This window comes from Molothrus ater, chromosome 2 (genome assembly GCF_012460135.2).
Source record: "Molothrus ater isolate BHLD 08-10-18 breed brown headed cowbird chromosome 2, BPBGC_Mater_1.1, whole genome shotgun sequence".
In the NCBI taxonomy this organism is placed as follows: Eukaryota; Metazoa; Chordata; class Aves; order Passeriformes; family Icteridae; genus Molothrus; species Molothrus ater.
The window spans coordinates 112,433,588-112,458,540 of NC_050479.2; the positions used below are offsets into that span (position 1 = coordinate 112,433,588).

At 39.0% G+C, this 24,953-nt stretch overlaps 1 protein-coding gene across 4 annotated transcripts in view; it reads right to left on the minus strand.

The window, feature by feature from the left end:
* EPHA6 (EPH receptor A6) overlaps window positions 1-24,953 on the minus strand; it is a 374,340-nt gene that overhangs the window by 45,917 nt on the left and 303,470 nt on the right. For all 4 annotated transcript variants that reach the window (XM_036388927.2, XM_036388906.2, XM_036388943.2 and 1 more), the window contains 2 exons: window positions 14,350-14,411; window positions 4,370-4,579 (listed from right to left, as the gene is read on the minus strand). In XM_036388927.2, coding sequence (XP_036244820.1) covers window positions 4,370-4,579; window positions 14,350-14,411 — 272 coding nt within the window. The remainder of the gene's footprint in view (window positions 1-4,369; window positions 4,580-14,349; window positions 14,412-24,953) is intronic.

Below are 24,953 nucleotides of genomic sequence, written 5' to 3' on the forward strand. Positions count from 1 at the left end.
AACTCTCTAACTACTACTATGGGAAGAAGAAAATATTTCATATGGTAAGGCTGAATGAATGAATTCAGAATATATTCAGAAATAAAGCTGATAAAAGAAATCTAGAATACATTTCTTTATCATATAATTCTGTTTGTAGCAGCTTTTTGTCTTGCTAAAAATCAGATTTAATGCAGACTATTAAGGTGTCACCTGTAAGAGAAATACCAATTTAGTCCCTTTTGCAGTAGTGCCACAAATTCTGTTCTGATTATAAATATTTTGCTCTATGTAAAGAGTTATTCTGGGGCTATGTGGTTCCTTTTAAAATACATGTGAACCCTGACCATATTTTAAACTAAATGAATCTACAACAACTAGCACAGTCTATCTAAAAGCAGGAATGCAAGAGCCTAAATGTCCTCTGTACAGACAGAAATGCCTGTTTATATACTAGAAATGTCCTTTTATGACTAACTGTTGCCTTGGAAACCATTACTAAAAATGAAAGTTTTGTCTCCAAAGGCAAAACCCACACAGTACTCAGCTATCCCAAAGTTTGCCTTATCTTTTCCTCATCAATCTAGAACACAAAGATTTGCAGTCAAATTTTCCTGGCTTTTAATTCCTCCTTTCTATTCTAAAATGGTATCTTGCTGTAAATTTTTTTGATTCCAGGTAACAAACAGGAATCAATATTTTATTTCCTAAAAACCCTCTCATCAAAGACATATTTACATCCTTTGTCTCAATAGGCTGGAAGACAAAAAAACCCCCAAAAAACGCTCACACAATAATTGGCCACTGCATCATAGATATAAAAGTCTATTTTTGGCTTATAGTGTATTGTAGATAATTTCCAAGGAAAACATCCAATTCTACCATTCAGTTTCTGACACCAGGACTAAGACAAAAAGGGGAAGATAAAATAATCAGTTTCCTCTGAGCACTGACAGTGCTGTACAGGGAGATGTGAGGCTAAAATACTATTCTTCAATATGCAGACTCGCTCTGTGGATTTCTTGCAGTTACAGATACAGCGTTGTTATCAATAAAAATCTCTGTGGAGGGGAAACATGAATTCTAAAATCACTAGAATCTTTGAGAGAACACTGAGGGTTTAACCTTCACGTGTTGAAAACAGTATGGAGCTAAAGAGTTGCTATAAAATCCTCCAGGAATACACATGGCCTGCTGTTGGGAAGATGCTCATGAGGGGGAAAAAGGTCAGTGCCAAAGTGACGGGCAGTGAGAGCAGCAGGAGGATTTGGCACCCAGTGTGGGCTTCTTGTCCCTTCTGTTACCATGAAAACTTTCCCTGAGTCCTCCCCAGGCATTGTGACAAATCTTCTTTGTGTCCCCACCCTATTTTGGTCAGAGTTGTGCTGAGTCCTTTTAAAAACTGACAGGGCTTTTGACTTCTTGCTGAGTGTTCCTAGAGAGAAATCTGCTGGATTTGCTCAGGGGAACAAGACCCCGGGGATGGAGCCCAGGGAAGGCAAGAGCATCCCACAGAAACCTGGCTGTCCCCGGTTCATACAGTGTGAGTGTGACACAGCACATGGGCTGCAGCTGTCAGTCTGCCCTCAGGAATGAGGGAAGGACACTTCCCAAGGACCACAGGTGACAGGAAGAACTGGGCAGGCTCTGCCACAGTGACTAAAACAGTCAGTGTGTGAGGACTCACCTCCAAGGACAGGAAAGCTGGAGTTGAAGGAATAAGTGATTTGAAATGCTCTTCATTTCCCTTACACCTGACTCTGTTGCTTTGAACTCTTCCCATTTACAAAGATTTTTGTTCATGTCATAATGGCACACAGCATTTCTCCACCTTAGTTTCAAAGCTTTTTGATCTTCTTTGGGGGGTTCATGGTCAAAACAGATTCACCTTGGATGCCTGGCTGCCACAGGGACCTGCCACTGCCATCAGCCTCTGTGACATCCCCTCCTGCTGGACATGCCCTAAGCACCTGCCCAGCAGCATTTGGTAGTCCAGCACCTGGCTGCAGCCTTGGCAGGGTGGAGCTGTGACTCTGAGGCACTCCTGAGTTCTACACCTACACCAGGCTCTCATGTTTGGGTGAAAAGGAAAACAGGGAGCATTTCAACAAAGCCTGTTCTACATATCAAGGAAGTCCTGCAGCACAGAAAAAGGAAGAAAGGAATATGTCATGGCACTATTTGTGTTTTTCACAGCACAGCACATCCTGATTAAAAGCAGCTCTAGCCATGATGACCAGGACAGGCACTAACTACTCTATAAAGCTAATTGTTCTGTGTCAGTATCCAGCAGAAAATGACAGGATAAATAATAGCTGAAAGCCTCCAATTCTCATTTGGTATCTTCCCTGTACCTCACTGGGAGAGGAGCTGCCCGGCCATTCCCAGTGCCTGGCACCAGCTGGGGCCATTATCCTTGGCTCAGAGCTGAGATTGTCACTTGACTTCTGTCATGGGGCACTTGGTGCCAGCTGAGCTCCTCACAAGGGCCATTAGCCAGCCTCAGCCCTCATGTGAGAACCTGCTCAGCTGCAGCCATGTTCATCTTCCCTTTCAAGCCTCTTGCTAAGAAGCAGTGTGAGGCAAAACAGGTTTTGAGAACTAAATGAAGGAAATCTCTGCTAAAAGTAAAATCTGGGGTCTTTTTTACCCTAGCTGGCATATTAAAACCAATAGAAAACCTTGTAAAGTGACTTGCTTTCCTCTAAGTCAGCTTGCAGTTCTGTGTAGAACTTCTAAGAAATGGAAGTTGCAGCAAAATTATCATAACACCTCTATTTTAGGCCTAAACTAAAAGTAAATATATATCCTACATAATAAATATATAATATCTAAAATCCCATTAAAATATCTTAATTGATTTCAGCAGATGCACCACAATACTTACTGCAGTACAGAGAAATTAGATGAGTTCCTTGTTTTGGCCATACATCACTTTTTAAAGTGGAATAGAAAAAAAAAAAGGGTAAAATAAATTATTTAACATTCATTTATCTTCTCTATTACAATTCTGTCACTGTGCCCTATCATGGGAATATACAAATTCTGCACATTTTGTGAGAGTAGTAATGAGAACGCACTTTGCCTCTGAAATAGTTTAAATGATAGAGGTGAAAGTTACTAAAAACTCAGCTTGCAATTAACTCTTGTGATAATAATTGCATCTGAAATGCAGTTTGGTATCAGAAAAAATGGTGTATTGGGACTTGTCATTTGTCTTCTTCACGTTCAAGAATATTTTGCCTCACTGGAACCACCCTACAACACCACAAACCAAAAGAACCCACCCCAACTCCCCTCACCCAAATCCCATTTTCCAAGGAATTAAATATTAATAAACTGAGACCTAAACCATGCAAAGAAGGTCCTACATGTCCTGCTAGAAGATAAACTTCAGTGAAATGAAATTGAAATTCTAATATATGAATGCAAGGCTTGCATTGGCAGTGTGCTTCTAACAGAAAAGCTGGTAAGATTCTCTCGTCTCCCACCTCTTTTACAAACATATCCCTGTAAAGGAACACAAATTGCCAGAAGAGGAAACAACATGGGGAAAGAGCCTCCACAGCCAACAAAACCAGAAAGAATGAAAAAGGTCTCCCACTTATACTTGCACATTTGCTTAAAATAAACTTTTGCCAAAGTTTATTAACACATCCCTTAGCCAAAAATCAAAACAACTTCCCTAAGCACTGCCAGTGCATTTGCTGAATCACATGACTGAGAAGGGAACAACGGCAACTCCAAATGTTCTTCCTGTGGCACAGGCAAATCTGAAACTGGAATAGTGTCAGAACCCAGGACAATGCTCTGGCTGCCTTGGAGGGCTCAAGACCCTGGCAGGGGGCTCAGAGACCTTGGCATGGAGTCAAAGACACCTGTGCCTTCGATTTTAACCCATAGAAACAATTACCAGCTTTGTGTGAAGATTTACAAGCCATTCTATTGTGTGAATAGAATGATAGTGAATTTATCACAGGGTGAAAAAGAATTTTGGGAGTTTAGAATGGGGGTTCAAGAGATGGAGGAATCTGGGCGTGTCCTTTCATCTTGTCCTCCATGGTTTAGAATAGAGACACACTGTCTAACACAGGTGATAGGTATTGGAAAATGATTGTAAATAATGTACACCTAGCTCTTAGGATAAAAAACTAACACTACCCAGAGGGTGGTTAGTGTGCCTCAACCTGACCTGCCAGACAGACCTCCACAGAGAAAGAATGTGTTAGATAAGAGAAAATAAACAACCTTGAGAACCAACTTCTTCTTCGACTGCAGGGCTGGGAAAAAAGACTTTTTAGTATCTCAGGAACCATTCCAACAACACAAAACTCGAGAGAACAGAAGAAGCACCAGGCAATCAGCTGCTCAAATTAGATAAGAAACTCACACTTGTGGTGTAGGCAGCTTCGGGGTCGTCCTCCAGCACCCGTGACAAGCCAAAGTCGGAGACCTTGCACATGAGGTTGCTGTTGACCAGGATGTTGCGCGCCGCCAGGTCCCGGTGCACGTAGCCCATGTCCGACAGGTACTTCATGCCAGAGGCAATGCCCCGCAGCATTCCCACCAGCTGGATCACTGTGAAGTGCCCGTCGTGCTTCTGCAAGGGGAGAAACAGCTCAGCTACTTCCCTTTGTTTCGTCCCAGTGATACCAACCACAGCTCTGATTTAAAACACTTCTGCTTCACGAATTTTAGGAACTTACTGTGATTGCATTCAAAAGCTGCCCACTTGTAAGCTTGTTTTTTCAAGGACTTAAGTTGCTTGGCAGTGCATCCCATCACATCTCTCATTGTGCAGCTTCTCCCCCTTTCCTCCACATTTTCACACATTTCACAGTCTTCCTACTGACAATATTTAATTGCTTTCATACTTGGTTACTATGAACGCCTTCCCCCAACACTATTTTTAGTACAAGAATGAGAAAGGACACAAATTTCTTCACCTATGGCCTCAGGAAACAAAGAATTCTCTTTTTGTTGTCTCAGCCTTGTCTGTCTGCATTGAGGTACTGCTGTTGAGGTACTCACTTTCATGGTATTTTTTGGGGAGGGTTTTTTTGTTAAAAAAAAAAAAAAAAAAAAAAAAATCCCAAAATAACCTGAAAAAAATTTTGGGGCTTTAGCTCAGGCTACTTGTGCACCTTATACCTAATCTCTAAACACTATATCAAATGGGGTGGAATTCAGGAATTCAGCTTTGCCAAAATTTTTCAGGCAGATTAAGGTTAAGCTGAGACCCATGAATGCATTAAACCGCTTGACACCTTCTGAAATTTACTGTAAATAGGAGTTGTGCCATTAATTGTGCTTGCCCAGCTGGGCAGTCTTGCTGGGCCTCAGTTTCTCCATCTGCAGCATCAAAGTTAACATTTCTCTATGTCCTGCTTCAGACAGCTCCTGAATTATGTGGCAGTGGGGACCTGCACAGAAATGTGACCGCAGGCTCCCTGCCTTGTTTAGACCTGCCCTCTCTACCATTCACAGCAGACTGCTTGCAGGAGTATTTTTATAGTGACCTAAACTGGCAGACATTTAGCTTCTCATGGATTATTCAGTGACCCAGGAATTTTTATGTTCACAGGAACAGCCAAACAAAAACAACTCCTCCAAACAAGTTACCCTTCCATCTTCTCTTTCAACACTTCTAGCATTGGGCTAGACAGACAAATAATAAGTTCTGATCAGCATTCAGCACACTTCTATTGCTTAGCTCATACATTTAAGCAAGAATTTTTTTTTTATAGGGGAGAAGCTTACAGATAGTTCAGCAAATTCATTAGATTCACCAAAGCAACAGGCTAAACTATACTTAGCTTTATCCCTGGTCAGCAAAGTATTTCATCATTCCCATAATGATTCAATGATTTGGGGCCTGTATACAGCTAGTCAGGATATGAACATTTAAAGACTACAACAAAAATCAGAAAGAAAATGGTAAAAGGAGGATATAAACACACCTTGTCAGCTAGATGACCTCACTGGCTTATTATCTGTCTCAGCAACACTTGTATTGAAGGAGCCTTCCAAACACAACAGCCACCTCCCAAGAAAGCACATTTAATGACACTTTGAAAACAGCTACTTACAACTGATTTAGAGCAATTTTCCCCCCTTTAATGTGTGAGTGTCTTATATCAGGGCAGTAAAGCTTTTCTGTCTAAAATCTCCTCCAAAGTGGAGGCAGCTGTCCCCAAGGAGGCCACACCCTCCCTCCTTGTCACCATCAAGGCCACGGATGAGCACCTGGTTCTGCAGAGGACACTCAGCTGAGGCTCAAAACACAACTTCCATGAGTCCTAAAGTACCAGTGACAGGTGTTTTCAATAAACTCATTCCATCCAGCAATTAAGCAAAGAGAGACAGATTGTATTCTTAACTACTTTAAGCTGCTTCCTGTGAAGGAAGGACCGGAATTCTAGACAATATTTTTGTAATGAGGCCACATGGGATTTCTGGGTTTGCCTTTTATTTAATAATTCTAATTGTTCAATTGATTAAAAATTAGAAAGGTAGCTGTCAACAGTTAGTACTCTTCACAGTTACCATGTATGGATTACTTTTTTCAGTTTACTGTAGAATCAGGATTTGGAACAAGGTGCTACCTGAGTTTTGCAAAATGACCATTCATGCCCCTCTCTACCCCCACAACAAAGCACAAAACTAAACCAACCCCTCAAACCTCTATATTTTACCTCCTCCTTAACAGCTCAATTTTTTCAACAAACCTGAGTCATCTGCAGCACCTCCCTTAACCTTTTGTCTTCTTGGATTGCAAGCATTCACTCCTTCCTTTTTTAATTTCTGCTCTTTCAAAGTTACACCATGCTTGGCTGATTTTTCATAAAACATAACCTTTTGTCTGCTTTTCCCAAGTCTCAGTACTTACCTTACCAGTATAGCTGTAATGCCTGACTTTAAAACAATCTCATGCTTTTGCTATTCTCTCCATTGTTCTTTCAAGTTTTTTTGGGATTCTGCCTTGACACAAAAAGTTAAAGCTTCTTATCTTCACTGTTCAAGAAATGACAGACCTGCTAACGTACCAGCTGCAATTTTATTCTGTCCTCCTTCTCCCTCTGTATGTTTCTCAGAATCCTCTACTGCATCTGTTCTCCTCTCTCTTTTCTCATGCATAGTTTTATATTTTTTCACTGCCAGCTTTGCAGTTGGACCAACTACATTTTTACTGTCAGCAGAACAGTCTTTTCTCAATCAAGTCTCTTTGTAATCACTTGTGCATCAGTTTCCATGCCAGCTGTATCCCCTTACAATCTATAAACTTATCATTCAATACATCAAAAATTTTTGATGTAAACTGATCAGGATACAGACTATGAGCTATATTTAACCTTTGGAAAATTCAGCTAGGTTGATCAAATTATAGCAGGTAGAATCTGACCTCATATTTTCAGCATTTTTCAAGCCCCCAGGTACAATCCTTTGGCAACTTTCCTTTATTTTGTTTCATTCACTTGGCATATAGGGAAATAAAACACTCATCTGACTGATAGCATGGTTGTTACCCAGGGCTTTATTCTGATTCCCATAGCTTATATTTGAAATATGTTTTTGATAGGATTCCCATTGGGCTGTTAAGGGTGTTAATCAATACTGGCAGCAATTCAGACCTCAGTGGACTCACCACATTTATCCTATCATCCCATTAAATTTTAATCAAGCTTTGATGGCTTTTCTAAATAAACTTTTCTCAACAGCTGGGTATAGATGCAATATCTGAATAGCTGCTCCTGCATTTAAGCAGTCCATAAAAAGGCCCTGAAAAAATTATTTTTATTCAGCTACAATTTGCTTTTAAGAACCTCATGTAAGTGAAATATTCTCCTCATGTTACAGACCTTTCAAGAGGACTAATAATGGGCTGCTGAAGAGGTTCCATTACTGTAGGGGAAGAAGGAGGATATCCAGACTTTCTCCCATTGCGTTTTTCCCTTCAGTTTTCAGCCCCAGTGCCCAGTTTAGTGCTTTTCTTCAAGCCTGTGGAATTTTTCTTCCTCAGAAGGTTTTTTCCATTTCACTACCCAGTAATCTTTTGGAGGCGTGGCCACTGGATTTTTCTATATGTTTTTCTGGAGTTCCATCAATTCCAAAATCCACTTCCTTATGTGCCAAATGGCTCAGAACATTTTTAGGCCTTTATCCTCTGTGCAGGATTTACTTCAAGTCTAAAAATTTTACTGCAGATTATTTAGATCTCATTTTAGATGGAGAACAGCACTGAAAATAGTGTGTGTGTGTCTAACTTAGATCATATTCACCACTGACACTTCCTACTGGACACTGGGTGAAAGATGCAATTTTTGCCATGCGTTTATTGTTACAGTTTTACTGTGCAAAGTAAATGGTGGGACTTTGTTAAGATAAATCTTCCAAAATTCAAGTTGCAGCTTGGTATTTCTTGGAAGTGTAACTCATGCTTCAAACTATCATGTGTGTCACACTAAAGTTTATATTTTTGGTACTAAATGAGATCAGCTGATAATTTCCTCTTCATTCAACTGTTGACAGAGATCCATGCACACTCAATTATTATTAATAGATTCCATTAATTCAATTTCTAATTACTTTAGTTCATTTTAAATGCTAGTGAGTGATCCTACACAGAGTGCAGGACAGCCCTACCCCATACTTCTTCCCATCCAAATTCCATTCCCTCCACACAGGATGTAGCAGAAATTTCATGAAAATCATATTTCTCTGGCTGCTCACAAGCATCTCATGTTTTAGAGAGTTTTAAAGCCTTACTGAAGCCAAAGTTTATGAGATCAACTGCTTCTCCCACAGCCACAAAGCCTGAGCCCTGCTACAAAAGGAAACCAGATCTGTTTGACAGAATTAGTTCTTGACAAATCCATGCTGGCTCACACTTATCTCGCTGTTATCTTTAAGATGCTTAGACTTTGTTTGATAATTTGTTCCAGAAATCTTACCGCAGTTGACATTAAGCTGACTGGCCTGTAATTTCTTGGCTTCTTTTTTCCTCTCTTCTAAAAGACATTCAAAATCCCTTCATTTAAAAGACACTGGCTCTGTTCTGATCTTCTGATTTCTCATTCTTGACAAATTCATAAAGAGCACACTGAGAGAGTCCACATTACCTTTCAAATTCTTTTTGCCTTCAAATACAAGACCATTTGTAAAAAATTTCTTGCTGCTCAGTACTAAGAATATCTACAGTATTTAATGTCTAAGTAAGAATATCTACATATTAAAAATACCCAGCATTTCTACAGTAAATTCCCACAACAGCATCAGAAACGCTGTTTCATACATCCTTTTGGGAGGGTAAAACATTGCTTGAGAACAAATGCTGGCACTGTAGCATCAGCAACACCTTCTCAGTGCCATCTTAGTTCACTTAAATATATGCTGCTTACAATTTCACTATTAAGGTAATGTAGTCTTTCAAATTCACTTTCTAATTGCTCAATCCAATTTTAGTGTAAAAAAAAAGAAAAAAGTATCAGCAGCTTCCAGGTTCCCAGTGCATGTTTTCTCTTTTACAGACTGATTTTTGAAAGCAAAATGCCACCTTTATCCTGCCAGGAAAGGAACGTGCCTCCAATAAATTTAAGTGCACAAGAATACTGCATGGGAAGGCAAAAGAAGGAATATTAGTTATGAGCTCCAGTGTTTTTGCCTCTCTGAATGCAGATAAATAATAACAGGAACCATTAAACTTAGAGAAGGCCATCTGGCTTTCTTCCCCCCACAGCCTACTCTGTCTGGTGAGGCCATGTTAGATGGATATACAACACACACTTTACAACACTGTTTCACAGAATTTGCTGCAAGTGTTCATTTTTGTCTTCTCTCACTTTCCCCCCAAACTTGCTAAATGTGTCTGCCACAGCATCTAAACTGTAGCTGAAAAAAGGGTGAGTGTGATGGCAAAGCTGCTCTGAGAATAACTTCATAACGATTACTGCAAGACACAGCAATATATCACAATATTTTCTCTGTCTAGTAACACTTATCTTAGCCTCTGCTAGGCCAGCCTTGTGGGATTAAAGCTGAATTCCAGGGTTTCATTTGCTGTACAGTCTGCTGCAGCTGGTGCTCTAAGGCAATTAAGCTTATTTCTTACAGACTCTTAGAAAGAAAAAAAAAATAAAGTGTGGCAGCATTTTCACTTACTATGCTTGCCTGTATATAAATCTAACTTTTTTCTACATGTATTTTAATTTTCTGAGGTGAATGGGAATCCATCAGCACCAGTCTTGAGTAGAAGAGAAGAATTACAATGGCAAATAGCAAAAATGAAGAAAGCAAGGCGGTGCTGTGATTACCCCAGGTAAATGCATCCCTTCCTTTTACAGCTCTGAGTTTCACAAAACTGGGGAAGACTGGAGCTTCTTTCAAACCTAAATATCTCTGTCTATTCAGCACACCTTGGACATTGAGCAGGAACCTACTCTGGTAGTCTGCAGCTGCAGAAAAATACTGAAACAAGTTCAGTATTCTGGTGATACTCTTTTTGGTTCATTTTATGTGATTCTGTGTAGCCAACCACAAACCTCCTCCAAAAGGCAGCTTCCAGACATGTTCCTTTTCTGTGTTGAAATCCATCCCCACATTGCCTGGTGCATGAGGAGGTGAGCACAGACCACAGCCAGCTCAGAGCTCTCCAGGAATCATTCTTCCCAAGAAGCCACCTCACCTCCTAACCACCCTGTTCCTCTCCATGTGATGCTAAATCCAATTATTTTAGCCAAGAACGACCCCTTAAATGGAGCTGTGAAAACAAAATGGAGCAGATGAGATTGTAATCTGAATATTCTCATGAATCTGTGAGGCACAGGCTTGGAGAGTGGGCTGAGTGGGGGACGGTGCATTGGGGAGAAAAAACCAACCTTTGGGAAAGGACTTTTGTAGGAATTATTGCAATCATCTCATATGCTTGGGTCTAACAGCCATCTCCAACCCACAGCAGGGCAAACTGCCAAACTGCTTGCTAAAAAGGTTTTGTGGGTTTTCAGCTTTTTTTTCTCTACTTTGTGGTTATTCTGCATCTCCTGGTTGTCTTTCTTGTCTCTTCTGCAGCCTGTATCCACAAGCCTGAGCAAACACATCTGACTGCAACTGCCCTGTCTAATCACTAACATCTTTCTGTCAATACAGAGACCTGCCCTTTCAACCCTTCTTGCCTTTATTATTTGCCTCATATGCCTGCAGAATAAAGGATTGCTGAGATCTCCATGACACAGGCAGGTTAAACACAATGACAATGAGCCCCATCCAAAATCTGCGTGTGCTAACAGGAAATTTTACCTGTGTCTCCTCAATTCCCAAGGGTTACCCACTTTCTTTCCAAGCAGAGATTTCCTCTGTCTGGAAGCTGTTGGTGTAATGCTGGAAGAGGCTTCTAGCCCCTAAGGAAATGCTTAGCTGGAAACCCACATCCTTTTTCAGAGAAAACTCTCCAAGTGTTACCAGAAATGAAGCCTCATGAACCTCATTTCTGGTCAAACAATTGTTTCATTGATGGCAAATTTCAGGTATACTTTTCTGGGATGATTAACTTACATGTCTCAATCTTATATGATAAAAAGCTTCCAAACAATACTACAAAAAACTAAGTTTCATCTTTTGTAAATGTGTTTTATATAATTGCAAAAATAATGCAGTATTTCTGAGGAGAATTCAGTGTCAAGTGTATCCAGCAATTTAGAATGTCTGATGAAGCACAATCACCAAATTAATTACCATCATCTTACAAAATTAGTTCTAATTAGCTGATGCCTTCCCACTTCAGAATATCTCTGAAGCAGCTTCATATTGCAAATCCATGCCAATGTTTTTTACCCAAAAGCTCAACGTTAGCAGCCAGCATACAGAATACTTTGTGGGGAAGACATAATTCAGCTGAGCTTGCTGTTAAATCCATACAAATAGCAGAAAGTGGGCACTGCTGTCTCTAAAGCAAGGAGTAAAGGCTTTTTAGATTTTAGGGATGAGAGATTAAAGGGTGGGGGAAGGCTTCTGATTCGTGGCACAACCTGTACTGGCATGAAAGCAAATATCCCACCACAGCTGTGAGGAGGGTGATGGCAAATAGAATTCTTCCTCTGGAATACCCTCACATGGGTCACCTCAGAATCTCACTTTGAATTTGTAAGACTGACCCATTTTTGCAGGCTTTTGGAGAAAGACAGATGGAGGGATGTGCTGGGGAATTTTTGCTGGTTGTGGTATGTAGGGAAATATTTCTTAAGGTGAGAAATAGACTTTTTTCCCCTCTGTGTAAAAACACTTCGCACTGGAACAATTGATTCCTTTAAATAATAAGAAAGACAGACTATGTGATAAGCCCTTCCAAATCCCACAACATTTGTTATAGTCACTGAACGCCTTTCATTAGGATTGCTAAAGATAAAGCCTCTCTGCTGCTTTGTATCTTCACAAAAGCTTTTAAAAATGTGGACTTATATCTGCAGGAAACAACTATTATTAATGAAGCAGCTGGATTTCTTTTTAAATAGGTTACTTTGCAGCCATTTGCTCTACTAATTATAAACAGAAATGCTGACATATATCTACAGTGCTTTGGGATGCTGAATATTATCTAAAGTACATTTAAAAAGCCTTTTAGAAGAATAACCCATATCTGAAGTATGAATTGAAGCTGTGAAATAATATACATGAAAAAACAGCTGCAGAAATTATTAGCTCACATTTCCCCCCAGCAGTTCTGCTTCCAAATATATCTGATGCAATGTGAGAATCATTGCTCCACAGTAACATCATAATTCTGCTGATGCCACTTTCTACTAAAGTATCCTAATAAGTAGTAACTGTTCTGATACCTGAATGCATGTGAAATTAACCTGGGATATAGATAGCACACCAGAGTAGTTCAGAGAAAGGTAATTCTCTCTCATGAATTATTTCAGGACTTGGTTCTGTTCTCTTCTATGAAATTCTCCATGCACAGACACATGCACAGGACAATGTTTCAGGCCCAGACAAATCTTCCTGGGGCACTGCTGAAAAATCACAGAGCAGGAAAGCTGTAGGTACTCAAATCAGGGGCAGTTCCTGTGCTGCAGATGGACAGAGACATGAGCTAGAAATGAAAGAGGAGTAATTTTTAAAAACTACCCAGTGTCCAAGACATGGATGATATCAAACGCTCCATAAAAATAACTTGGTTTTGAGAAATCAGCAAATTATCACAGGAAACTGCTGGTATGTTCTTGACAACATAACAGATATCTGTCATGTGTCTTGACAATGGAAAATAAAAAATTATTTGGGAGAGTAGGTGATGAGGACAACAAAGAAATGTCAGAGAAAAACTACTATGGAATAATCCAACCCAAAAAGTAAAGAGAATTAGGTCTGGAGGTATCTGTGGCAGTGGCTCTGCTGTACTCATGGCTGTATCCCTTGCTCCAATTGCTCTTTGGTGGCTTCCCCTCTTCCCAACAAGTATTGCCTCCATGGCTTTCTCCCCTCTCATGTAAATCTTTCTCAAGTGCTGGCTGCTTTTCCCTCCTGCTTATTCACTTTTTTTCTCTAAGCAGTTCCTTCCTCCTGCTACCACAGAAGAGCCTTCAATCACCATCACCAAGATTTTCATGCCACCATTTCCACAGCTCCCTGGCGAACATCTCTCCTTTGGGATAACCTTTCAAACAAGTTCCCAAACCCACAGGTCCCTGACTACCCACAAGCCCAGATTTAACATTCTGCAGGATGGAAATGACAAGGGTTCTGTTAAAAATGGATTATTTTAGGATAAGTTTAGCTCACAGAGGGGGGTCATCCTTTCCTTTTACATTTCTAAAAAGAATTAAACACAATTTTGCCAGCATATTACTCACATTTTCTGTAGCCCTTCTTTAATGTTTACTAAGGACCTTTGGGGGTTAATTAATGCCAGGACAATTCACCCATGAACTGTTTTCTAATTCAATTTGTTAAATGCAAGTAGCCATAAATATTATAAATCAATTACTGAGTATATTCTATGCTTCACCAACCAAAAAAATCATAACAGAGTATTTTTGAAGGTGATTGAGAAAAATTAACCACTTCCATAAGGCCAGGCATTTATGCTTCAATTTATCTTTTCTTTCACAAAAACAATTTGAAATACATTTTGCTAAATACAGGAACTACTTTTGTAGAAGAAATCAATTATATTCTGAAGTTTAAATCTTCTTTTTTTCCAGCCATGCTGTAATGTATTACTGTACCTCAGAAACATACCCTGGGGAAAAGGCTTCTATTCTTCACCAGAAATCCATGAATAACATTATGTAGAAATTAATTTGTGATAAATGATTTAAAATCTTAACCTAGAATGGTTTCTGATTCAAATGTCATCAGAAAATGGCACCTCACCCGCAGGAAGGAGTCAAGGGATCCGTTCTCCATGTATTCAACTACAATCATTACTGGTCTGCCTGCAAAACAGCAAAGAGACACATCAGCATTATGCACATATTATGGGGCTTTTGCAATTCTAGCTGTTCTGCAGAGGTCATTCACAGTAACTGAATATATAAAATATTTCCAAAATTATCATTTATATCACAAACACAATTCTTTGTGTTACTCCTAAGAATTATTTTCTATGCACTTCTTTTTTTCTTTTTGTTCTTACTGGATTAGCTGAATGCACATCATTCACTTTGGTGTACTCTCCCTTAAAAAATGATCAAAGAAGAGCCTGCTATCTCCAGATAGCAAAACTTGCCATGTAATATTTTGGAATGTATCTGAATTAAGGCAAAACCCAAATATTCATAAGCCATGTCCAAGTTATTACAAACTGAGGGTCATAATTTTCCTCTAAAAAATAAAAGTCTCATTGACTTAGGAACATGGGAGACAGATAAAATGGGGTGTCCTAGATCTGCTGTGTGCATTGGGTGTTTATAATCCAGAAAAACTCTGAATTCATGAAAAATTATGTATATTTTGTAGATACCTAAAATATACACAAGTCAAGTGTGTATACTCAAATCAAGGTTTTGCTCAACCAGCACAGTCCCAGGGTGGCACCATATCCAAATTGAAGCAGAGCAAGACATTACATTTATTTCTTGAAAGGATATCCAAATGTGAAGATACACTTTTGAAGTGTGTACTTAACTTAAACACCAGCTCACTGCTGGCTCCCTTTAAAAAAAACCAAACCTCTATAAGTGCTTGACAGGAGAGGGGCATTCAGGCTGCCAACCAGGCTGCACAGCAATTCTTAGAATTATTAATATCCCAAAGCAGCCATTCTAGACAAAAAAATTAATGAAGAAGAATGTTAATAAGATTAGGAAGGAGGTGAAAGGGCTTAACATGGCAGAATTTTCTTTTCCTGGGAATGCCCATCTCTTTTGGGGTTTGTGGGAAACCAGAGCTATGCCAAATGGTGACACTGAGTCCACCATTTCCCTTCCTCAATTCCACACTAGCTGGGCCAATATTTTTCAAGCCCAAAAGAAGACTCTTCAATCACTTATTTTTTTTTTCTCTTATGCTCAATTTATCTTTGTGATTTTTTGGATGTGGGGATGAGAATCAAACACAGTGTTGGGCTGATAAAACATAGAAGGGCATTTTGATTGTTCCATCACAATTGTCCATTTCTGTTCAGTTTGGTTAATTGTGGAAGTGTTTATTGAACTGTCCACAATGTACAACAGGCCACAGCCAGGTATTTCTCCTGAGCTGTTACAGTGAACCTTCTATCTAAAAAGTGAATGATCCATTTCTGTGTTTGCTCCAGCATGCTGACCCAAAGTTTTGGGTTCCTGGTAATGCCCATTCACAGAGCTTTCTCTCGTCTTTTTGTAGTTCCTATCACTATTCTCTCATTTCCTCTAATAAAATTTGTGATTATTTCTGTATTGACTTTCATGTTCACATCTTCCATGAATAAAACATTTCATAGTGTTGTCATTATACTAATTTTTTTTTTTTTTTGTGCATGTGTAAAAATTCCCAGATATAGCTTGATAAGTCTTTTTGGATAGCCCTTGGAAGTGTGAAGAATAAGCAGGTTATTACCTGCTTCTCTCTTTTTAACTGAATGTTTAGCCTCAGCTGCTGATGTGCATCTGCCACCAAATCAATTATATTAATCTACACTCATTGGTTATGCCCTGGTTTTACAATATAAACTTAAAAGATACATCTCTTTTAAGCTCTTAGAGATCAGAGGTTTTAAAAATTCATGTTTCCTTTAGTTCAGTTTGCTAATGATGACTGCTTGTACAGCCCACTCTCTTTAGTTTCAAGCACATGAATGCCCCAGATTCCCTTCCCTTTATCATTTCCTTACTGTCACAGGGCTGACACCTCCCCATGAAAGGAAAATCCTAAAACCTAGAGAAGTAAACAACCTGCAGCCTGATGCTAGAGAATCTTCCACTGTGCAAAATCCTCTTGAACAAGTAGTAATTTCTGAAATGATGCAGACAATAGCATTTTTCAATAAGAAGGGGTGTAAAGCTGGCTTTCAGATGGCATATTCAATCAGAAATTTCTCTTTCTGGGTAAATCAACAACTAAAACACCTGTACAGAAAGTTTGCGTTTGAAAGGAAGGACAAATGGACCTTTAGAACAGCACCCCTGGTTTCCTGTGGGGAATCCTTTGACATCTACACTTTCCAGAAGCTGTAACTTTCTCTAGAGGTTCACTGGCCCTCATTGCAGCTTTTATGCTCCTTAAATTCACATCCTTCAACACAAATTATTTTCGTACTTGCTAAACAGAACTATTAATTCTTCTACACTCTCTCACAAAATATTCTTCCCTCCAAAAAAAAAAAACCCACCCGTTCTTCCTTTTGCTCAGACCCTCTGCTCCTAGGTTAAAGTAACTATAAAATATATTTATATGCATTCATCTGTGGATTTAAAGAATATATTTCAGTATTTTTTTCACTGGACAATGAGGTTTTAAACACTCAACTTGAATGACTTGAAATGACATGTCTTAACACAAAACCAAGCTCTTCTAAGTGACAGCACAGGAATGGCACTAAATACACCAAAAAGTGCAGCATTTTCCTTCTAACAGGTTGCTGTATATCAGGAAATCAGCAAATCATGAATAAATTCAGTCACTTCGGCTGATAGATTTCTACTGATTTAGTCTGTATCACTTGCCATGCTACCTAAATTTCAGATGAAATTGAGGTGGGATTGTGTCAAGACACTACAATGTGTCATGACACCATGAAAATAAACCTGGCTCCATCACTTGATTATCTCGAGCAAAAATCTTTAATCTGGACACAAACCTAAATTCTCAAATAATCCGGTCTTTAGTGTGACAGCACTTGATAAAAGCCACCTGATTTTGGCTGCAAATTTAATGTATCCCTGGAGCTATTTATGTATTCCAAGCCAGACTGTGACAGTGACATTTTTAGTCAGCACAGTTTTTGTCTTTGGAGCACCTGTGGATTGAAAATGTCTCAGCTGTTGTTAGGGTGGCTTGAAGACTTAAAAAGTAAAAAACTCTGGTACACAGTAGAATCCAGTAGAATCCAGTGGGAACTTTTACCATCAAATTTGCAACACTGGCTCTATTACCAGTATGTTATCCTTTACAGAGTAGTGCAGTTTGAGTCCAGAAAAACTTGTATGTGCTGGACCCATGTACAAACACAAAATACTGCTTTAACTTTTAAGAGGACTACAAAACTGACTTCAAAAATAGTACTGGAGATTTCTAAACTAGTGCAGTGTTTGCATTGAAATAATTTTTAAAAAAGCCTGTTACTTAGATTATGAAAATTCACGTTGTTCTCATGGCACTTAGAATTCTTCATCCTCAAACAAACCCAGGAATGAATAAATGGGAGTGGAGCAGAGAAGCCTCTGAGACAGAGAAGCAAATTAATTTTACAGTCAAGAACCACACAAGAGAAGGAATGGAAGAAGGACACTGAAAAAGGTGTCAGCTGAGGGCTTGGAACCAAGGAGCTAAAAACTGTGGGTGTTGCTGGACGAGAGCACACAGCTTCTACTTTGAACTGGGGGAGGATAAAATAAAAATGTTTGAAGCTGCTTCAATGATCAAATCAGTCAAACAAATCAGACTTGCAGCAGTTTTAGATGCTTAGCACTGCTGGAATGGGGAGTACTGGGAGAAGACAGACCTTTTAAAGCAGAGGAATTATTAAGTGTCCTGAGAATCCTAAATACAGATTTTACACACTACATATATCACATTTATGATTTGCAGCACATTATAACAAATGTATCACTTTACTACATAGTTAAGATAAAAACATGAAATAATAACTGTATTTATACATGACACACACACTGATACCATCCTCACATTCTCTGTTCTCAGATTTTTTGGGAAAGCATAAATATTCCTGCCCCTGACACATGTGGGATATTGTCTAAAGCAGGTTTTCCCTCCTTGCACATGGAGAAGTGTGGCTCTGGGAAATCATTTTAGAGTTCCAGCATCTCAGAAAGCCACACTGAACACACAAGAGCAGCACTGGGGCTTGGCATGATGCAGGAAAAGGACAGTAATTCAATTTATCCCAACAGAGATGAATCTATAGAAGGGGCAGGGGCTGTTCACTGTTTTGAGGCAACTCCCACCTTGTGACAAGAGGCTGACTGCTTTGGACAACCTTCCCTAAGAAAGTTCTTCACTGCAGTTCTCCCACTCAGCTGTACTGCAATGCCACTCAAACAAAACCAGAGAAAATGACAAACAACCTGTATTGATGTCATGCCACCCCAGAATATGCTGCAATCTTGTATCTTCCAGTGATCAATCTGCTTGTCATTTTTTAATAAGCAGGAATGCAAAAAACCAAAACCAAAAAAACAAAAAAAGGGAAAAAATCCCATACATTTCGAAATAATGTAAAATACTGATTAAATCTGAAATTCACATTGTATATATTTTTAGGCTTCTTTTTTCCGCAATACAAGATCTTGATAGCATGCAATTTAACTGAGTGCCAGAGTGATGAATAAGGAGGAGAATCTGAAGTGTCATATCAATGACAAAATATTCAGCTGGTTGTCTCCTGTTGTCATTTTAAATAATACAGCAAAGCCTCCTTTAATGAATGTTTTATGTAAGATTAATCCTCCAAAAAGAATAGCTAGCACACATTCTTTTTCTACAGACTTACAATGAAATCTCTAATAGCAATTATGGGGATAGATTTGTTAACATAAACACATGTTCCTCATTCTTTCACTTAAAACAGCACAGGTTGGCACCTGTTCCCTGGTTCATATCAGAAAAAATTGCTCCACCACTCCTGCAGATCAGAATCCACGTGGCTCAGGAAATCACCTCCCTATCAGGCATCTTTTCATTCCAAAGCCACGTTCTGCTATTGGTTGCCAGGGATTTATCTCCTGCTAAAGCAGAATAAGCCAGCCCCAAACAAAGGGGCACACCCTGGGCGAGGGCTGTGCCTTCCACACTGCCAGGGAAATCCAGGGGAATGCTTGGGAGGCACTCCTGGAGCTACAGCTGCTCCATTCACTGCACACACCTTCAAATCAGAGAGCCACTGGCCATGGCATTGCAGCTGCTTCTCTCCTGTCATCACTAAAAATGCATTTGTATGCACCAGAAAGAATTAATTTCAGTGATTAAAAACCATATTTTTCCATTATACAAAACAGGTAGAGGAAAAAAGAAAGAAAAAGAAACATTTAAAAAAACGCAAATAAAAAAAATTTCTGTCACTTTGCATTTTCGGTTTTGCATTGTTAGCCCCCATCAATTTACATGAAGCCAATGTGAATTTTACTGCAAGACACCACACTTGAATTATTGACTCACATGCCAGAAGGCCTCTGACTAAGACCTGCGTCCAAGCAGCATCAAACAATAGAAGTTGCAGTTTCAAACTCCTTTTTGAGAGTTTAGAAGCCAGAGTTTGCAAACAGGATGGGATAACATATTTACATTCTGCTACCAAAGGAATTCCCATAGATAAAACCTATTTATCTTGCTCCTAGTGCACTTTGGATTTTCTCACGTCTATATACCAAATATCATTAGTTAAGTTAGTTTAGTCAGGGAGATACTTCTGCAAAATCAATTAATGACACTTCAAAACACATGAATGACCATAAGATACTGTTGAAATGTTAGGAAGGTATGGCCACACAGCTACCACTGCTACCTGAAGATTTATTGTATCCACACAAACTGAAAATATTTCATAACATAAACCTGTTTTCCTGTAATTATACATTAAATGCTTTTCCACTTACTACCCTGTGACCCATTGGCAAGAATTTATGCCTGTTGGTGTGTTTTGGAAGCCAGGAAAAGTCTGTATGTATATGTATATAATATTTATATTAAATATTTATAAAAAACTTCTCAAGCCTTCTGGTTTGTGAACCTGCAGCCTCATGTTGCAGGCAGCACTGCAAGTGGCTCTCCTGGCTCCTCACATGACAAAGGGAGAATGTGCTTTGGGCAACAGAAATTTGAGGAGTCCTGCTCCTCCTGCAAGCCCTAAACCACATCAATCCCCTCACTGTGCCTACAGAAGATATTCTGGAAGATTTTGAGGAAAGGCAAGACGATCTGTAAAGAGAAAGCAGCTATGTTGTTTTCATTATTTGTTTTCTGATCCTTATCTTCCCATGAGAGAAGCAAGTAGAATGCAGGAGAGGGTAAAGCCAGAAGAAATAGGGTTTTTTTTGTCACTACTTGGGGGTTGGGTGGGTGAGAGAGAAATAATGCCTAAAATTATATTATAGGAATACAAAAAATGGCACTTTTGCTTTAGCACTGAAGCAAAGAATAAGAGAAAAAAATAGTAACAGATAATGCATTCTGCTCAGATTCAGTTTAAGAGAGACTTTTTCTCAGTTGGATTAACCAAAACAATTCACCTCAGTTATTTTATAACTGAAATTCAGCATATTTCACTTTATCTAATGACATCTCACCCTGAAGCTCCTCAGGGCTCATACCAACCCACATCCTCCTGTGGAAGGAGCAAGAGATGTTCTTTGCTTCAGAATTAGACCACAGAGTCTGACTGCATCAATGACCACTTGCACATTGATATTTTTGTGATCTCCTGGGGTTTTTAATCATTTCTCTTTGAGGGTTTTTACCTTCAGAACATGAAGGCACACACTGTCAAGCTTCTCCCTCCAACTCTGATTCTAACTCTGTCACAGACAGGTGATATGAGTCTGTACAGGACTGTCTAGTCTTCACCAACTGCACAAGCCACCTGAAAAGGCTTTTCAAATACCACTATGTAAAATTCAGATTTAGGCAGATTATTTCCCATACTCAGTATTTGGGCCTGGGAATGCTACTTTAGCAAGTTGAATTTGGTAGAGGCTCACGGCTTCCTACCTAAAATAGACCAAAACTATTTAAACATTATTCATAATGTTTAAAGTTAGCTGTTTCTCCTGCCTCCCATCTCACAAAAATGAACCAGTTCTGATTATGCTTTTACATCTAGTGTTCCATCAGTGGGAAAAAAGGGAGTTCAGTTTTCCCCTAATCTTGAAACAAAAAAAATCTGTGTGCATCTCATTTACAAGTATACTTCTGTGTATGTCTGTCAAGCTTCTCCTGCTCTCTTCATATCTTTCTGCTTCTGTCAGTAAGGAACAGCAACTTGCTTCAACATGCTTGAAACAATAAATTTCCACATTTTCTGTTGTCAGATTTTAAAAATATGCAATAGTAATGTATATTATGTAAAAATGACCACATATGCAAATACTTTTTTCTGAACTTCTAGGATTTACATGCTTGGAATTGTTTACCATGACCACCTGAGCACAAAATTAGATACTTAGCAAGGGTGAAGAATGAAAACCTCTTTTTGTCATGTCCTACACTCAGAGCTTAACCCCAGTTTTACAGTTCAGTCTTAACCCTAACTGACCAGCACAAAATATGTTTCTTTCAGTATTAATGCTACTTGCTGCTCATCCTTATTTTGGTTCTGAAGTACTCCCTGTCTGCCTAATGGGAAAGTCAATCTACATTTGGACTTCTGTTCTCAGAAAATACATGTCATTATGTATTAGTTATAGGATTTATAAGGTAAACATTCCAGTGGAACAGCACTGAGGCTGGGAAGAATAAACTGGAAGAGCCATTTGGCTCAGGTATCACAGGAAATCTATATGCAATAGAAGAATCAATTTGTTACTCACTGGGAAAGGATTAGCAGTTTTCATTTAACAAAAAATATAGAAGTGTAGGTGCTGGAATTCACAATAAAGAAAAATGCATTAACTGGGGGGAAAAAAGTTACTTTTGTCATTATTGGAGTATTATAATCATAGTTGAATTCACTATGTACAATTGCTCCTTGATGGTTCTTGTTGAGTAATTTTGTTCAATAAGGATCTGTCAATACAATTTGCTTTCAAATGTCAGTTTATATAATATCAAGAATAATGGGCTCGCTCAGGTGCACTTGGAAATTGTAATAAAATATTAATTTTGGGCAAAAGAAAACTGTTAATCATCTAGTTTAGTACTCTACAATTATGCATGAATATTTTTTGAGGAGCTCTGTGGAATAAATGTGAACATTGTGTGTTAAACAAAGAGCCATAAATAACTAGCAGTAAAACACTGAAGAGGGGATATACTCTATAGAATGTGCTTTTTGTTGAAGAGGAGTTCAGGACAGCAGTGAGCAAATCATCCTATATCACTTCCAGTTACTGGAAAGTAAGTGCATTCTCAATTACTTGCATGCAATATATTTTTTGAGGTTCACAAAAGTGGGTTGCTACATCAAGCCAAATTTCTTTGCTTCCATTTTTCCTACAATGTCAAGGAGCTGGATAGTTAACACTCACAAATTCAGTGGCAGGAAATAACTGATAGTCACATTTCATTAAAAAAGCCATATCAGGATACTTCCACAGAAGCTCCAGAGAGGGGCTCTGTGCGAGGAACAGGGGGCAATGATCCAGCTGCTGACCACAGCATGATGGGGAGATGATATTCACAGAGAGGAGTTTATGGCAAGAATAATTTTGATGGTTTTGTCCTGCTAATGCAGATTGAATGCTGAACAGTCTGAAGGAGAGGTTTGGCTAACAGAACCTTTCCATGGTAGCTCATAGCCTGGCACCCATCTCCAGCTCTTGTTGACAGAAAAACTCAGTGAAGAAGTTTAGCTTGAAAGGAACAGTAGGAGAGGTATTTGTTTTCCTTTTTTCCTTCCCAGCTCAGCTAGCTGAGCAATCTCTGGCTGCTCAAAGACAGCAGAGCACCGTGAAGCTTCCTGCCTGTAACTTCTGTGGGCATTTACCCAACAAACCCTTCACACAATACTTCAATCAGGAGCTGCAAGAGGAGCGAGCCCAGAGCTTCCCCAAAGTGGAGCAAATAACAAACAGGGTGTGTAGCTTGAGAGAGAATGTGAAGCGAGAGGTGTACCTCTGGCAGTTTATAATTTGGGTTCTCACAAGGTGTGTGTGGGGGTGTGTGTCATGAAGGAAGCTTCCACAGCTTGTGCCAGCATCAGTGTGATGAGGAGTGTAAATGCTACAGTGGTTTAAGAATTCTATTTAATATATGCAAGGCTATCACTTGAGAAAAAGTACTTATTGCTCATGTGAATCCATCTGTCACTGCACACCTACATCAGCTAAGTCATGTCAATTTGTACTGCTAACAGGTGGAGTAACAAGGAATGAAGTAATTTGTGACATAAATGATAGCTAAATAAAAAGGAAGCTGTTGTCTGCAAATGGGTTTGTTTTTGCAAGAATCTAAGATAAATTTTTCAGGCCTGCTTTAAGTTTTGCTTCTGGTGAAAGCAGTGACAGACTTTTGATGTAACTATCAAAGATAAGCACTACTGCATTAGAAGTCCTGTCTAGGCTTGAAAAACACCTACATTTGAGACAATCTGTTTATGTAGAAAGACATAATGCCCCGTCCCAGCAGCATAAATTAATCTTTAAATTGGCTAAATGAGGATTCCTTTTTCATAAGAGAATCTCTGCACAGTGTAAAAACTGAATTACACAAAACTGAACATAGGCTGTCAATGCAATGGTAAAAGAAATACACTCCTCTCAACTACTGAGATTAAAGTAGAAAGGGAAAAAAGGAAACCAACAGCTGCATGGCCTTGCCAAGCTGCTTTCCAGACACTTATTTACAGCAGCCTTTCTAGTTTAGTTCTGTGTTTCATTAAAACATCTGTGGTGAATTTTGTAGAAAAAAGATCTAAAAGCATTTTGTCTTTAGTTAGAAATAAATTTTCTGAGTATTTGGAAGGGAATCTGCCACTTAGCTGAGTTAAAGGTTTTAGTAAATAAAAAGCATCTCATTATCTTTGTTCCTAATGACCCTAATAGCAGAATAATGCTGACATTTTAAGTCTCCCATGTAGTTAAATTAACTGAAATCTTACCCATAACCAATATGTGAAACAATTAGGTTATAATTCTGCAGTTATTAAATGTTAAGTACCTCTGTTAGGCTTATGAGAGCTACTGTCCAGCACAAGCCCAAACATCTCCACTGAATCATGCACAGCAAGAGAGTCAGTTCTCTTACATCCCAGATCAGCACTACCTTGTCAAGATTTGTTTTCATGGTTTTTTTTGTTTGTTTTTTTTTCCCAAAAATGTTTGGGATTTTTTTTTTTTTTTTTGCTCACATGTAAAGCAAAGCTGCTTTTAGCAATTTAGAAAAGGAAAGGGTATCCCCTGGTCATCTCTGATGAAAAAAGAGGCAATTCAGAATTCGTACCATGATTAATATAAATGTAAATATGATAAAGTAATAAGGAAGAGTTAAATAGCAGCACTACAGGTAAGATTGTTGAGATACAACTATTAGCAGCAATTGCTGACCTGCACTGCTGAGCTTCATGCCCCCTGACCCCAACATGCATTCTTTCTCAAAGGAACACATACCATCCATTGGATTTATCACAGTTCTTCATTGCCTCTCAACTCCCTGAAAATCTTCTCTTT